General features: G+C 41.3%; 1 protein-coding gene across 1 annotated transcript in view; it reads left to right on the top strand.

The window, feature by feature from the left end:
- The window catches only part of LOC121284081 (cytoplasmic dynein 2 heavy chain 1), a 770821-nt gene that overhangs the window by 447781 nt on the left and 307610 nt on the right, over nucleotides 1–15430 (top strand). The window contains exon 72 of the mRNA XM_041199129.1: nucleotides 14815–14880. Within this exon, the coding sequence (XP_041055063.1) occupies nucleotides 14815–14880 (66 nt within the window). The remainder of the gene's footprint in view (nucleotides 1–14814; nucleotides 14881–15430) is intronic.

Below are 15430 nucleotides of genomic sequence, written 5' to 3'. Positions count from 1 at the left end.
GACTGGAAAATTTCAATTATGAGCAAGGATTGGAGAGGCTGGAGTTGTTTACTTTGGCATAGGAAGGCTATGGGGAGATTTAATTGATGCTCATAAAATTATGAGGGCTCTAGATAGATAGGAAGGATCTATCACCCTTAGCACAGAGTCAATAACCTTGATGCACAGATTTCAAGTAATTGGAGGATGTATCAGAGGGAAGCAGAAAAGAAATTTATTCAACCAGAGGGTGGTGGGTGTTAGAAATTACTGCCAGAAAAGATGATAGAAGCTGAAACCCTCGTCGCAGTAAAAAGGTACTTGGATGTGCATCACCTGGGATGCTGTGACCTACTAGCTATGGGCCAAGAGATGGAAAGTGGGAAAATGCGAAGCTCCCCTGCCTGCTGAGTTTCCCACTCTTGTAGGCCCCATTACATACCATCCCCTGTTTCTCTGCACAGCTGCTGCCTGACCTGCTGAGTATTTCCAGCATTTTCTGTTTTTACTTTAGCTCATGACATTTTTGCTCCAGAATTGAGATCATTTATTCAATTGCCTCTGCTGCTTCCTTCCCCTCCTTAGCCCACCAGGCCTAAATTCCTCTTTGCTTCCCCCCAAACCCCCACATCCGTGACTCTGCATTTGCATCTTTCTCTGGCATCTCTCCTACTTCCCCTCGTGGCCTTTCCAAGCTCATCTAGTCAAGGAGACCCACTTCTTGCTCTCTAGACCTTAGTCCCCTTGCTGTTGATCATTCAACTTCCCTTCTTAGCTCCTGTGTTAACTGGTTATTGTTAACATTCTCATTCCTCAGGTACTGTCCACTTCGCCTTCAAATCTTCTATCACCCCACTCCTCAAAAAATCAACTCTTGACCCTCCCTTGCCCTTGCAAACTAACACCCATCTTGAACCTCCCTTTTCTCTCCAATGTCCTCGAACATTCTTTTGTCTCCAAATCCGTGCCCATTTCTATGGGAACCTCATTTTAAATCAGGTTTACTCCCATCACAGTAAAACTCCTCTTTCTGAAGTCACAAGTGACATCCTCGTTGACTGTGACAAAGGTAACCGATTCCTTTTGTCCGCCTTGATTTATCTGCAGCCTTTGACATGGGTGAGCATAAAATTCTTCTCCGATGCTTCGCTACAGTTGTCTGGCTGGGTAGAGCTGTACTTGACTGGCTCAATTCTAGGGCTGATAGAGAATCACCTGCAATGGCACCTCTTCCTGCTCCTGCACCATTACCTCTGAATCCCCCAAGCATCTATCCACAGCCACCTACCCTTACTGCCCTTCAGTGATACCATCTGAAACCACAACATTTACTTTCCAAATATAAGCTGATGACACTGAGCACTACCTCACCACCACCTCCCTTGCTCCCTCCACTGCCTCTAAATTGTCAGACTGCTTGTCCAACATTCAGCACTGGATGAGCAAATATTTCCTCTAACTAAACATTTGGAAGGCAGAAAGCACTGTCTTCAGTTGCTGTCACAATCTCCATTCCCTTGACACCAGTTTCATCTGTCTCCCTGGCAATTTTCTGAGGCCAATCAGACCCTTTGCAACCTTTGCATCATATTTGACCCTGAGAACAGCTTCCCTCCATACATTAGAATCATTACTAAATCACTTGTTTTCTCATCTGTAACATCACCTGACTTTGCCCTTGCCTCGGCTTATGTAATGCTAAAATCCTAATCCACATCTTTGTCCCCTACAGACTTGATTATTCTAACGCACTCCTGTCTGGCCTTCCACCTTCTATCTCCTGAAAAGTTGAGGCTGTTTAGAACTCTTTGCCCTTGTCCCTACTCACACCAAGTCCTGCTCACTTGTTTCCTCTGTTTTTCACTGATCTACACTGGCTCCTGGTTAAGCAGCACCTCAATTTTAAAATTCTTATCCTTGTTGTCAAATCTGTCCATGTGCTCAATGCCTCCCTATCTCTGTGATCTTCACCAGAACCTACAACTCCCCTCAGTCTCTGCATTCCGTCAATCTGATTACTTGAGCATTCCCAGTTTTAATTGTTTCATTAGCAGCTGTGCCTTCCTTAAATCCTACCAGTTTGACAAATCTTTTGATCATTTGACCTAATATCCCCTTAGGTGGCCCAGTCTCAGATTTTGTTTGATAGCGTTTCTGTAACGTGCCCTGGGACAATTTATTAAATTAAAGGTATTATATAAATGCAAGTTTTTGTTCTGTTGTGGAGACTGAGCCCTCTCCCCACGCCTCCTTTGCAAGTTTTCATATTTCCATTCGGTACCTTCTCCAATGTTCCCACATGTAGCTGCTCTCTCTCCTTGCAAATGGGCTTCCTTGTGAAGGACAATTCCTTGTTGTGTCTGTAAGAAGTAACTGGTTTATGGTCCTGCGTTGAAGTTTGCATTGTTTGGTTTTGTATTGGATCACATTCATCACCAGAAACTTCGGACACTCTCACTGGAGTTAATTTTCCACATTCTTAGAACTTGTTGAGGTTCTGCCATGCTTCTTTTTCTGCTTCGTACCTTGGACTTGAAGCATTGTTTCACATTTCCACAGGACAAATTTGTATGCATTGAAATGGCAATGTAATTTCATTTCTGTTTGTGGAATTTTAAAAAAACATATTGTGGTAAAATGAAACATGCTAGAAATGCCTTAGGGCAAAAAAGAACAAAATGCCAAATTAAAATCATGCCTCCAAAGCATAAGTGTGAATTGTGCCCCACATAAGTCTTAAGGTAACAAAATGTTATAAAATTTATCCTTATGTTTTGGTATAACATATCTTGCAGACACCATTTGGTGCACTTTCTACAATAATGGAAAGAAATTGGCTCGCTTAGCTGCAAGGCATCATTTAATTTACACAATCAGTGGAATTAACTTTCAAGAAGGATATATTCTCAGATTTCACACTGTTGGAATGCTGGGCTTCATTGCATTTTTCCCCTCTTCCCTGGTATCAAATTACAAAATCTCTTTAAAAACTGTTTTGGCAATTGTTAATTTATCCACTGCAGTCAAAAACAATGTATTTAACAGGATCGAAGATACTTAGTGACGTATGTCATTTATATGTATGAACTAAAAATTCTGCTTTTCACCAAACAATTATAACTTCACCCTGAATAAAATTATAGTACAATTTGCTGGAATATTGTGTGATGGTGAAGTGAGTTGTACTATTGCAACATGATCATTTATTTATAAATGAGAGATTGAATTCTGGAGTATAACCGCACAAATATGTCAGGGCAGTAATCCTGATAGAAGGCCTGTGGGAGGTATTCAGAAAATAATTTAAAGTGATCCAGAAACAGTTTATATGTGTAAGGGGCAAGAGCTCTACTTGCCAAAAAAACAGGGACGACATAAGACTGAAAGAAAATGCATATAAAAATGTTCAAAGAGCACAGATTCTGGCAATTGGAAGAGATAAAATGAGCAACAAAATAGTAAGAACCACGAAAAGGAATTAGTAAAAGAAGTGTGTAAAGGTTATCAAAATCAACACAAAAAGGCTTTACAATAATGTTAGGAAAAATGAGGGTTGTCAGGAGCAATATGGGCCCCTTGAAAATGGATAATGGTGATATTGTAAATGAAAATACGGAAAATGAAGGCATTGAATAATTACTTTGTGTCAGTATTTACGTAGCAGAAGAAGATAGCATGTCGGACACCCCAAGGAAACTAACGTTGAACCAGGAATGGGGACTCATCAAAATTTACATAAGCAAAGTAATAGTAGTGAAGAAAGTAATGGTACTAAAGTGTAAAAAGTCCCCAGGAGCAGATGGTTTTTAAGACAGAGTTTTAAAGGAACCGAGCGAGAACATTACAGATGTTCTAACTCTAATATTAAAAATTCTATCAGTTCAGGAAATATTCCTTTAGATTGGAAAACTGCTCTTGTAACTCAGCTATTTAAAAAGGTGAGAGTTGGAATCCAGGGCAGTTTAGACAAGTTAACCTAACATTGGGAAATTACTAGAGTCTTAAGTTCAGTCAGTGACTGAATACCTTGCAAATTTTCAGCTGACCTGCGAAAGCCAACATGAATTTGTAAAAGATTGACCATACCCTAATGCATCTGATTGAATTTTTTGTAGAGGTGATTAAAGTAGCGGAGAGGGGAATGTCTATGGATGTTATATTTATGGATTTGCAGAAGGCATTTGATGAAGTCCCTCATAAGAGACTATCAGTTAAAATTAAAGTTCATGGAACTGAAGGAAAATTATTGACCTAGTTAGGTTCCTTACAGGAGATCCCAAGTAGGCATAATGGACAGGTACTCTAATTGGCAGGACATGACTAGTGCTGTCCTGAAAGGATCTGTGCTGGGGCCTCAATGTTTCACTGTATTTAGTGCCGACTTGGTTGTTGGGATAGAAAGCCACATATCTGGATTTGCTGATGAAACAAAAAATAAACAATGCAGATGAAAGTATTGAATTACAAAGATCTTAATAGATTAAGAAAATGGACAAAACTGTGGCAGAGGTATTTCAAGTGTGAGGTGATCCACTTTGGACCTAAATAGGATAAAACAGTGTGTGTTCCAAATAATGAAAAGCTAGAAACACGTGGTTGTCCAAAGAGACTTAAGGGTCCAGGTACAAAGGTCATTTTACATCTCACAGAGAAGCACAGTATAATCAAAAAGACTAATGGAATGTTGGTCTTCACATCTAAAGGACTAGAATATGTTAAATAGAGGTTATGCTACAAATATACAAAACCCTGGTTACAGCAAACCTGGAGTACTGTCAGCATTTCTGGCCACAAAAATCATAGGATTTATATATTAGTCTTGGAGGGAGTGGAGCACAGATTTACCAGAATGATACCTGTACTCCAAGGGCCAAATTACAAGGAGAGATTACACAAACTCGGGCTCCTTGAATTTAGAATATTAAGGGGTGATTTAATTGAAGTTTTCAAGCTATAGCAGGGAGCTGATAGGGTCGATAGCGAGAAACTATTTCCACTAATTGGTGATTCTAGGATGAGGCCTTTAAGGAGTGAAGTTCGGAAACACTTCTGCCCATGAAGGTTGGTAAAAGTTTGAAATTTTGTCTGTAAATGGTAATTATTGCTAGGTCAATTGCTAATCTTAAATCTGAGGTTGATAGAGTTTTGAGAACTGCAGGTATTAAGAGATATGAGACAAAGGTGGATATGTGGAGTTAGATCACAAATTAGCCATGATGGCTTGAATTTTCGAGCCTGTCACACTGGTGGGATCTTTCAGTCCCTCCGATGTGAACGGAGATTTCAATGGAAAATTTTGGCTGATGTTATTGAAAGGCGGAACAGATTCAAGAGGCTAAATGGCCTGATTCTATTCCTATATTCCAATGTTTTATTGTACTTTTGATGTGACATTTTAAGCAATATTGCTAACTCAAATTATATTGCAGGTAGTAATGATTTTTTTTAGTGAATCACATTAAATATTCTAATTCAAGCATATAATTATCCCTAAAGGAGTAGTTTATGTTCTAGCATATATTGCACAGATTCTAGTTTTGATTGCATTGAATATTGTGAATTCTGATTTATTTTCTTTGCTTTCACTTTTGCATACATTTCTATTTTATGTTACCTTAAATGAGGGTAATTTTTAATATAGCGACTGTAATGCTGAGTTATAACACTAGCCAATTATATATTAAGAAAAGCAACAGAACAATGGGGCTAAATTCAATACGATTCGAAATCAGGCAACCGGCTAACACAGGCAGCACCGTTTTAAATAATTTCAACGTACAACCAGCAGTAATGGTGCTGTTGATTAGCTGGATGCTGAGCAAGGGCCCGATATTGTGAGTGGCTGCCAATAGTTAAAACTGGCCTGCACTGCTTTATGTTTACCTGCATCTCTTAAAGGTGAGGTACATTATGCCTGAAGCAGCTGCTGACAATCATCTGGGAGCTGCATCTAACCTGCAAAACACAGAAGGATGGCAGAACATGAGAGAGTGGGGGCCGCAAGGTTTTCAGACACTGCACTGGAGGTATCAATTCAGAAGGAGCAAAGGTGGGGAGATGTCCTGTATCCACAAGGGGCCAGGAGGCACTTCAGACACACTTAGAAATTAGTTGGAACAAATAACCATGGAGATTAATGTCAGGAGACAAGCTCTATCTAGGTGATGTACTGCAAGAAGCTCATCAGCTTATACAGGTGGTCAAGCTTAGTGAATACATCTTCAATTCATATCTGACCAACTGCACCACAAATAAAAGCAGTCCATGTCCAAATGCAGCAAGACCTGGACAATATCCAGGCTTGGGCTGACGAGTGGCAAGTAACATTCATGTCACACAAGTGCCAGGCAATGACCATCTCCAACAAGATAGAATCTAACCATTGCCCCTTGACATTCAATAGCATCACTATCGTTGAAACCCCACGATTAACCCCCACGAATGGGGGTTACCATTCACCAAAAATTGAACTGGACTAGCCATATAAATACTGTGGCTACAAGAGCAGGTCAGAGGCTAGGAATCCAACGGTGAGTAACTCACCTCCTGACTCCCCAATGTCTGTCCACCATCTACAAAGCACAGGGCAGGAGTGTGATGGAATACTCTCCACTTGCCTGGATGAGTGCAGCTCCAACAACGCTCAAGAAGCTTGACACCATCCAAGACAAAGCCGCATATTTGATTGGCACCCCATTCACAAACATTCGCTCCTTGTATCACCGATGCACAGTGGCAGCAGTGTGTATTATCTACAAGATGCACTGCAGGAATTCACTAAAGCTCCTTAGGCAGCACCTTCCAAACCCACAACCACTACATCTAGAAGGACAAAGGCAGCAGATAGATGAGAACACCACCACCTGGAAGTTCCCCTGCAAGCCATTCGCCACCATGATTTGGAAATAAATCATCATTCCTTCACTGTCACTGGATCAAAGTCCTGGAACTCCTTCCATAATAGCACTGTGGGTGTACCTCCAGCACATGGACTGCAGAGGTTCAGGAAGCCAGCTCACCACCACCTTCTCAAGGGCAATTAGGGATGGGCAATAAATGCTGGCCTAGCCTGTGACGCCCACACCTCATGAATGAATAAAAAAAAGCTCATTTCACAACAGCTCTATCACTCATCTACCAATAACCTTTATCAGTTGGGACTCAAACTGACATTCCAATGCTACAGCCCACTCTCACTGCAAGCTTCACACTATGTCTCTTAGCTTGCACACACTGTCAGCTATTCAACGGTGACAGTTACATCAGCCAGACAGACAGGCTTGCTAGCATATACTGAGTCACAGGGAGGAGATAGTGCTGGCCATTATTGGAATGCCCTTCGCTGAAGCTGTTGCCAGTGCCAGGCTAAAACCATAGAAGATGGCAGTATCTTCACACCTAATCCCCCTTTTCACGTCCCATCTCTCTCCTCACCCTTCATTTTATTTTGACTTACAAACTGCAGGTGTTGTAAGCCCGCGCCTCTTATTTTTTCACTCTTCCCCCCATACCACAACCTTACCCTTGTGTCTTTCACCTTTCAGATAACCAAGAAGTGTAACATGGCTAGGTAGTGCAGAAATATCAAGATGACAGTAATGATAAGGACAAAGCACCATCACTTGATTTCACACACACAGCCACCAGCTCAGATACTGACACTTCATATAACTTAGAGATTACCATAGGGCAGCATTTTCCCATCGGCAAGTGGGGCCCGCTTGCCGACACATTAAATGACATCAGGCAGGCATCCCGACATCACCGCAGGCCATTTAGATTTTCAGTTTGGCAGGCGCGCAGAAGAGCCGGCTGTGTGCCCGTCAAACTGTCAAAGGCCTATTAAGGCCTTTTGAACCTAATTAACTCAATTTAATGAGCTGCCCGTCCAACTTTCGCATTTTTCATGAAACTTCATCCACAGGCGGGATGAGGTTTCATGAAGGTTTAATTAATGAAATAAAAATGTTTATGAAAATTCATAAAAATGTGACACTATCATATAAGAGGACACGTCTGAATTATTTTATTTTATTTTTTCCCAACTTTAAAACTGATCTTAATCTCCCTGAGGCAGCTGCAGGCAGAATTTTCACCCCTGTATGGGATGAGAATGGAGGCAGGTAAGCATTTAATTTCGCACCTCTGGCCAGCATTCCGGTTTGCCGTCTCCATCCTGCCCCTGAGTCGGGATCAGGGCTGGAAGGGTTACTCACCTGCAAGTGACAGGTAGCCAATTAAGGTAAGTAAAAGATAAATCAAGAACAATAGTCAGTCCAGGAATTTTCCAGTTGGCCTACAGGCCCCTGTGGCATCAGGAACAGGCCAGCTGCCTGGAGATGACTTCCTGGTGGCAAACCAAGGGGTTTGCACTCCAGGCAAGTTTTGAAGCCATGCCTGCTGACCTGGTCACAGCTGTGGCTACAGGCCACCCCTCCAGGGGCCTCATCCTCAAAGTCCACACCTCCCTCGAGAACTACGTTATGGAGTGTGCAGCAGACCACCACAATGCTCGAGACCCTTGCAGGAATGCACTGCAGCGCACCACCCAATTGGTTCAGGCAATGAACCTGCATCATGAGAAGTCTTATGGCCTGCATGATTGTGGCCCTTCTGAGCAAATGATTTTGGTTGTAGCACCTCTCTAGCTCAGGGGTTCCCCCTCCACAATAATGACCAAACAATTGTGGCCATTTTTTAATACAAAAGCTTTAGAAGTTGCTGAGAGGGTGCCTCAGGATGGAAGTAGGCTTCATCTCCTTCCACTGGAGATCCACCTATTGCCCCTCAGACAGTGGGCCCTCTGGCACCTAATTGTCCAGTTCAGGGAAAATTATTCCTGGGTAACTGCTCCAGACACAGTCGATCGGTTCAAGACCTCCATTTGACCCCAATGTCAAAGTCCAAACCCAAAACCCCAAATCCTGCTGTATATCACTAATTTGTAGCTATGAGCTTTTAATGCTGGATGACTTCATGTCACCTCAATCAAAGTGCAGTTTTTCTTTATGTGAAATGTAAAGCTTATTTGGCAAGAGATATTCTTCTTAAATATATAACGACTTTTGGATACTTGGTCAGAATTTTTAGGTCTCTTTAGGGATGGAAACAGATGTGGGTGGGCATGAGATGGACAGCAAAAAGGGATGGGGAGCAAGAAGAGAACAGAGACTATACCCCCCACATAGGGTCTACAGGTAAAGATGGAGCTACCTTGAGATGTCGGAGAACCAATGCAGCAAGGGAATGTGACTCCCCAGGTAGATCGTCACAGACATTTGCCACAGCTTGGCAGAGGATCTCACACCTCGCAACACTGCTTTCATGCCCTGTGCTACGGATCAGGAGGGATTAATTTAAACAACCCTGATTTCTCCTCTCACTCCCCATCTGTAAACACAAAGGTGTTTTTGATATCTGATTTCCCCCCTTTATAATTGGTGGCATGTTTTCCTCAAACCTTCAATTTGGAGTGACTCAATTCTCTACTAATGACCCCACAGCAAACTTGAGATAAGGTAAAATAAGAGGGTTGGTTTATTTTATACACACACACACACACACACACAAGATGCCGGAAAGGAATTTTGCAACGTCCATCCCTTTTTGCACTCGTCCAATAAAAATGGGACAAGGGAAAGAAAGGGGTAGAGGGCAACACCACAATAAAAATAAGAGATATGGTTTCACATGAGTCTAGAATCCAGAATCAAATGCCCAGTGGCATATTCCTTCAGAGGTTAGCAGGCTGAAACTGTTGCAAGGTGATCCGACTTTCCAGAAGTGAGGACTTCCTCAATGGGAGATGGCATGTAGAGATGAATTAGGCTTGAAGGCACAGATACAGAAGTTCCAAGTTCCAGTAGTTCACAGTGGAGATGAGGGCCAGGCACTTCACCTGGACAGAGCTCCTTCTATTGCTACCTGTTAAACGATAAAATGGTAGATTGTCCGGGTTCAGTCCCACACGGCAATATTACAGGTCCTAGAAGCTTGGGGGAGGTCATGTAACATACCTCCCTCCTTCTCCTGGGTCTTGGTCAAAGGATGTATTTTCCCAGGTCTGAAATCTTGAGGTGTTAATTAGAGGAGTCAGAACCCCTTTTGTCCTTTGCAGACATTTTGATTCCGTTGGCCAGAGCTCTGCCTTAGAAATGCAGAGGAGGTTGGTGCATTTCTTTGGAATTTGATTGTCGGCAGTCACAGAGAGCATTAGCACTGCTTTAAAGATAAGGATTTCCCTGCTTGTTTCTGAAAGTTACGAATTCCTCTGCTATGAGTCATGGCTAGTCAGGGTAAAGCCTTGCCCATTTTAAAAATAAATATAATAATTTTATAAAGTAGCTAGGCTGACTTAAATACAAACACACCCACGTATAAGCATTTTGCTGTAGTGTAAGAATAACCTGAATCAAATTGAGGAATTGACCTCATTTGAACTAAACTGTCATTTCTCTTAAATTCTCAGTAACCCCTGGGGTTTACCCACCTTTCTCCACCACAATGTTGGGGGCACAGGAGGCTTCTTTTTTGTCAGATTTCCAATGTTTCCGTCTCTCTTCCATTTTGCAGTGCCCATTTACTTCTGTGGATCCATCTTTTGCTCTTTACTTTTGCTTTGCACCATCATCATCCCAATTGTCATTTAATCACTCCTGCCCTTCACCATATCACAGAACCTCTCTTTCAATTGTTATGACACAGCAGTTGGTAAAGGCCGAGTTATTTAAAATACCAGAGGGAAACTTTAAACAAGTGTCATAACCTATATTTTCAATTCGTATGTTTGAGACGTAGCTCTGAATTTGGAAATGAAACCCACCAAGCCTCAAGGTTTTTTGTATAAATTAAATTAAACATTTATTAATTTAACAACAAATTTAAACACATACACATGTCTCCAAATTACTACTGTAATAGGTTTTAAACAAATCCCCAAATTAATCCCTCCTAGGTAAATTTTCACCAAGGCAACAATAACCCATAGGGCGAAATTTTACAGCAGCGCGATTTTATGTTCCCACCGAAGCCAATGAGGTTTAGAATGTCTCGTCGCATTTTACAGCCCCATTCCCGCAGAAACGGGGCCGTAACATTTTGCCCATAGACTTTAAACAGACACCAGGCAAAGCACGTTTTTATCTTATAAATTCAAAATTAGGTTCTTTTCAGTTTGGTTCCTTCGCACAGTTGTAGGCTTACAGGCAGCATGCCCCTGACTCTCACACACAACTCTTTTCTGTATGTACCTAACCTTCCCCTTGAACGCAAATTCTCATTGTATCACTTGGTCTCTGAACTCCACCTCTTCTAACATTAAAATCCCTTTCATGGTACCAATTTTAATAGTAATATTAACATATTGCTTGATGTTTCCTAGCTAGGTGCAAGATTTCACCCCCAGTTTTTAAATGGTTTAGTCAACAAAATGCAAATGTACCCTTTAACTTACTGTTAAACATCTCAAAACTGCTGTACACCAAAGTACCCAGACTAGCTGGTTTTAATCCAATTAAGACATATGCACTCTCACACACACACTCTACTACAAGTCCAATTTAAAATAATTTCCAATAACATTATATACCCTAATATCTTCATGACACATTCCTTCCTGCCCTAGCACTGTATTTGCTTAAAAACAATTAATCTCTATTGTCCTTCAGTTCTGATGAAAGATCAACACCCTGAAATGTTAATTATTTCTCTTTCCACAGCTGTAGCCTAAGCTGTTTCCTGCATTTTCTGTTTTAATTAAAATTTCCAATATCCACAGTATTTTGTGTTTGTTTTAAATATACTGAACAGCTATTTTAATAGGTGCCAAAATTGAACTTATCAATGTCATAAATTACATCCTATATGACTGATACAAAGGTAAACTATCCCCCCCTTGAAATCCTCCGCCTGTCTGCAGCCTTTGACATAGTTAACCATACCATTTTGCTCCACTGCATTTCCACTGTTGTCCGGCTGGTTGGTACTGCAATTGCCTGGTTCCTTTTTTTTTATCTGTCTAGTAATGTGCAACGGTTTCTCTTCCTGCTCCCACACCATTACCTCTGATCTCCCTCAAAGATCTATTTTTGGCCTGTAACTGTTTCTCATCTACATGTTGCCCCTTGCTGCACTTTCGGGTGATGCCACCATCAGTTTGCATATGTATGCTGACATCACTTAGCTCTACCTCACATCGCTCGATGACTGCTTTTGCTAAATTATGGGCTGGATTTGCATGCCTCAATCCATTCTGGAAAGGAGGCAGAAGGGCTTTAAAAATGGCAGACGGAACCTGGTTCCAGGGTTCCTGTGGCAAGTCCAGTTTCCTGCAATTTTTGCCAGTGCAAAATAAGTATGCGGATAGCAAGCCCACACGCAGCACTCCATTGTGGGGGTGGGCATTTCAAACCCCTCAGAATTTTGATGGAGCCGGGTTGGCTTTTGCAGTAGATGTGGTTTGTGGCACCTCAGCGGAATCATGTTCCATGTATCATGGATGATTCCTGGCCTAGAGTTGGGAATTTTTTGACTAGTAAGTTTAAAAATTAGATGGTGTATGATCAATTTTTTAAAAAGTAATTAAGTATGTGTTTAAGACTTTTGAACGGCTTTAAGTTTGGTTTCAACTCAGTCATCTGATGATAATGGTAAGAGACCATTAAACTGCCCAGCACTGTGAATGGGTTCAGATGCATTAGAATATTTTCTCCAGTGGATAAAGTCCTCTTCTGCATTCTACAGTATGGAGAATCAGACATTAATGCATGTAGGGGACCCTGTGGTTTGATTTTCACGTTGATTTAATGTCCTGACATTTGCTGCACCTTTGAAACAGTCTTCCAGTATCCACAAGGTACAGAACCAACGAGCCATATAATAACAATGACAAATCTTTGAAATGCTCATGAAATAAAAGAAAATTAGGCATTCAACATTCCTTTTGAAAAGAATAGTCTCTCTTACATTCTCATAAAACTATCAATCAAATGCTACCAATGAAAATCCTTTTGAAGAAACCTTTAATCCACTTAACACTATCAATCCTGCCCAAATGAACATATGGGCATCTGGCAACTGTATCAAAAGAAACAATCTGAACAGATGGCCAGACATCTGTTTTACCAGATGACCTCATTATTAATGCTTGGTGGAGCTCCAAGAATGACTAATGGTCTCAGCTCAGTCGGGCATTGTTTACACAGCTGCAAAGAGGACTGCTAACATTTGAGTGGCAATTTGGGATTGTAATAACTGTATTTTTCCTTGAAGTTGTTTTTCAATGCCCCCATGTTTATTTGGACAAGATTAATAGGTATTAAGTGGATTAAGGGTTCCTTCAGTGGGATTTTCATTGGCTGTGTCTGATAGTTTTATGAAAATGTAAGGGGGATTTTTTTTTTCAAAGAAAATGTTGAATGCCTGATTTTTTTTTATTTCATGAACATTTCAAACATTGCCAGTGTTATTATATGGTTCATAAATTCTGTATCTAGTGGATACAGGGTGAGTAGACATGGAGGATGTATGGGAGATATGAGTGAGCATGGGAGATATGAATGGGCATGGAGGGGGCATGGGAGACATGAGGAGGCTTGGAAGGGGTATGGAGTGGGTGGTGGGATGAGGAGGATATGGGCTACAGGGTCTAACTACCATGAAAAGAACTAGGCCAATGTCCCAGTAAATGGAGGTAGGCCTTCCAACCTGTTGGCCTCGGCACATTCTGCCTCTGTTGTCTCCTCAGGCCTGCTTTGGTGGGGCAGCGTCCCTGACTCCAGAACATGCCCACTTTCTCAGAATGAAAAGCTGGCAGGCCAGCACTGCCAGGATGGAGGAGGGATTACAGAGTTGGCAAAATTACTGACTCCCTCAAAGACAAAAATCTAGCCCTATCAGAATGTTTATCTGACATCTAGTACTGGATGAGCATAAATTTCTTCCAATTAAATATTGAGAAGACTGAAGCCATTGTCTTCTGTTCCTGATCCAAATGCTGTTCCCTAGCTATTGCTCCATCCTTCTCCCTGCCAACAGTTTGGGATTCAACTAGGTCGTTTGCCACCTTTGTGGCATATTGACCTCAAGAGCTTCCGACCACATTATCAGCGCTATCACTAAGATCGCCTGTTTCCATCTCCGTAATATCACCCGACTTACTCCTGCCTCAGCTCATCTGCTGCTGAAACCCTCGTTTGTGCGATTGTTACCTCTAGGCTTGACTATTCCAAGGCACTTCTGGCTAGTCTTCCAAATTCCACCCTCTGTAAACATAATATCATCCAGAACTCTGCTGTTCATGTCCTTACTTGCACCAAGTCCCATTCATCTGTCATTCCTGTACTTGCTGACCTACATTGGCTCTTGGTCAAGCAACAACTTAATTTTAAAATTCTCATCCTTGTTTCAAATCCCTCCTTTGCCTTGTTCGTCCCTATCTCTGTAATGCCTTCCAGCCTCTCAACCCTCTGAGACATCTGCAATCCTTTCATTCTGTCTTCTTGTGTGTCCCCAAGTTTAATTGTTCCACCATCGGTGGCTGTGCCTTCAGCTGCCTAGGGCCCTAAACTCTGGAATTTCTCCCTTAGTCTCTCCGACCCTATCCCCCTCTTTCCCCCTTTAAGACACTACTTAATTATCCAACCTTTGGCCATCTGTCTTAATATAGCCTAACGTGGCTTGGTGTCTAATTTTGCTTCATAATGCTCCTGTGAAATGCCTTGGGATGTTTTAATGTATTAAAGGCACTACATAAATATAAATTGTTGTTGTGGTAGAGAATAAAAATGTTCTCCAGTTTCATTGCCAAATCTTTTATAATTGGTTCTTTTTTTACAGATTGATCAACTTATGTTTGCCTTGCATTTTGTACATGGAATGCATCCAGACCTCTTTCAAGAAAATGTAAGAAATAAAAATTGATGTTGTTTACTGTAGCTGTTTAATTATGTGTCATTCTTATTAGTCAAGTAATTGTGGCAATGACCATCATGTTTTCTGATCGTAGAAATTTCAGCATAAAATGACAGTTGACCCATCGTGTCTCTGCTATATTTATTTCACTGTTCTTTCATCAAACCCTTCAATGTATTTCTCTTAAGGTTGTATCTAATTTCTTCTTAATAGTTGTTTTGGCCAGGCTTCAATAACCAATTGTGTTGATGCATTCCATATTTTAAGAACCTGTTATATGATAAATGAGTTCAAATTTCTTCCTCCAGTACTACTAAATTTATGTCCTTCTGTTACCTAGTCACCATCTAAAATGAAATATCCTTTCACCCCACTGACTCATTTCAACTCTTTAAAAATGTTGAACTTTTTAACCAGATGGCTGCTTTTTCAAGTCTCTCATCATACCTACAGTGTGTGTTCCAGCATCTTAGTGAAACTGTTGAATCTTTCCATAATAGTTGCCCAAAGCATACTTAAATGACCCCTGTGTTTATTGTAA

Source organism: Carcharodon carcharias, chromosome 11 (assembly GCF_017639515.1).
Source record: "Carcharodon carcharias isolate sCarCar2 chromosome 11, sCarCar2.pri, whole genome shotgun sequence".
NCBI lineage: Eukaryota > Metazoa > Chordata > Chondrichthyes > Lamniformes > Lamnidae > Carcharodon > Carcharodon carcharias.
Note: the sequence above shows the minus strand (reverse complement) of the source record. Positions and strands in the feature narration are given on the sequence as shown.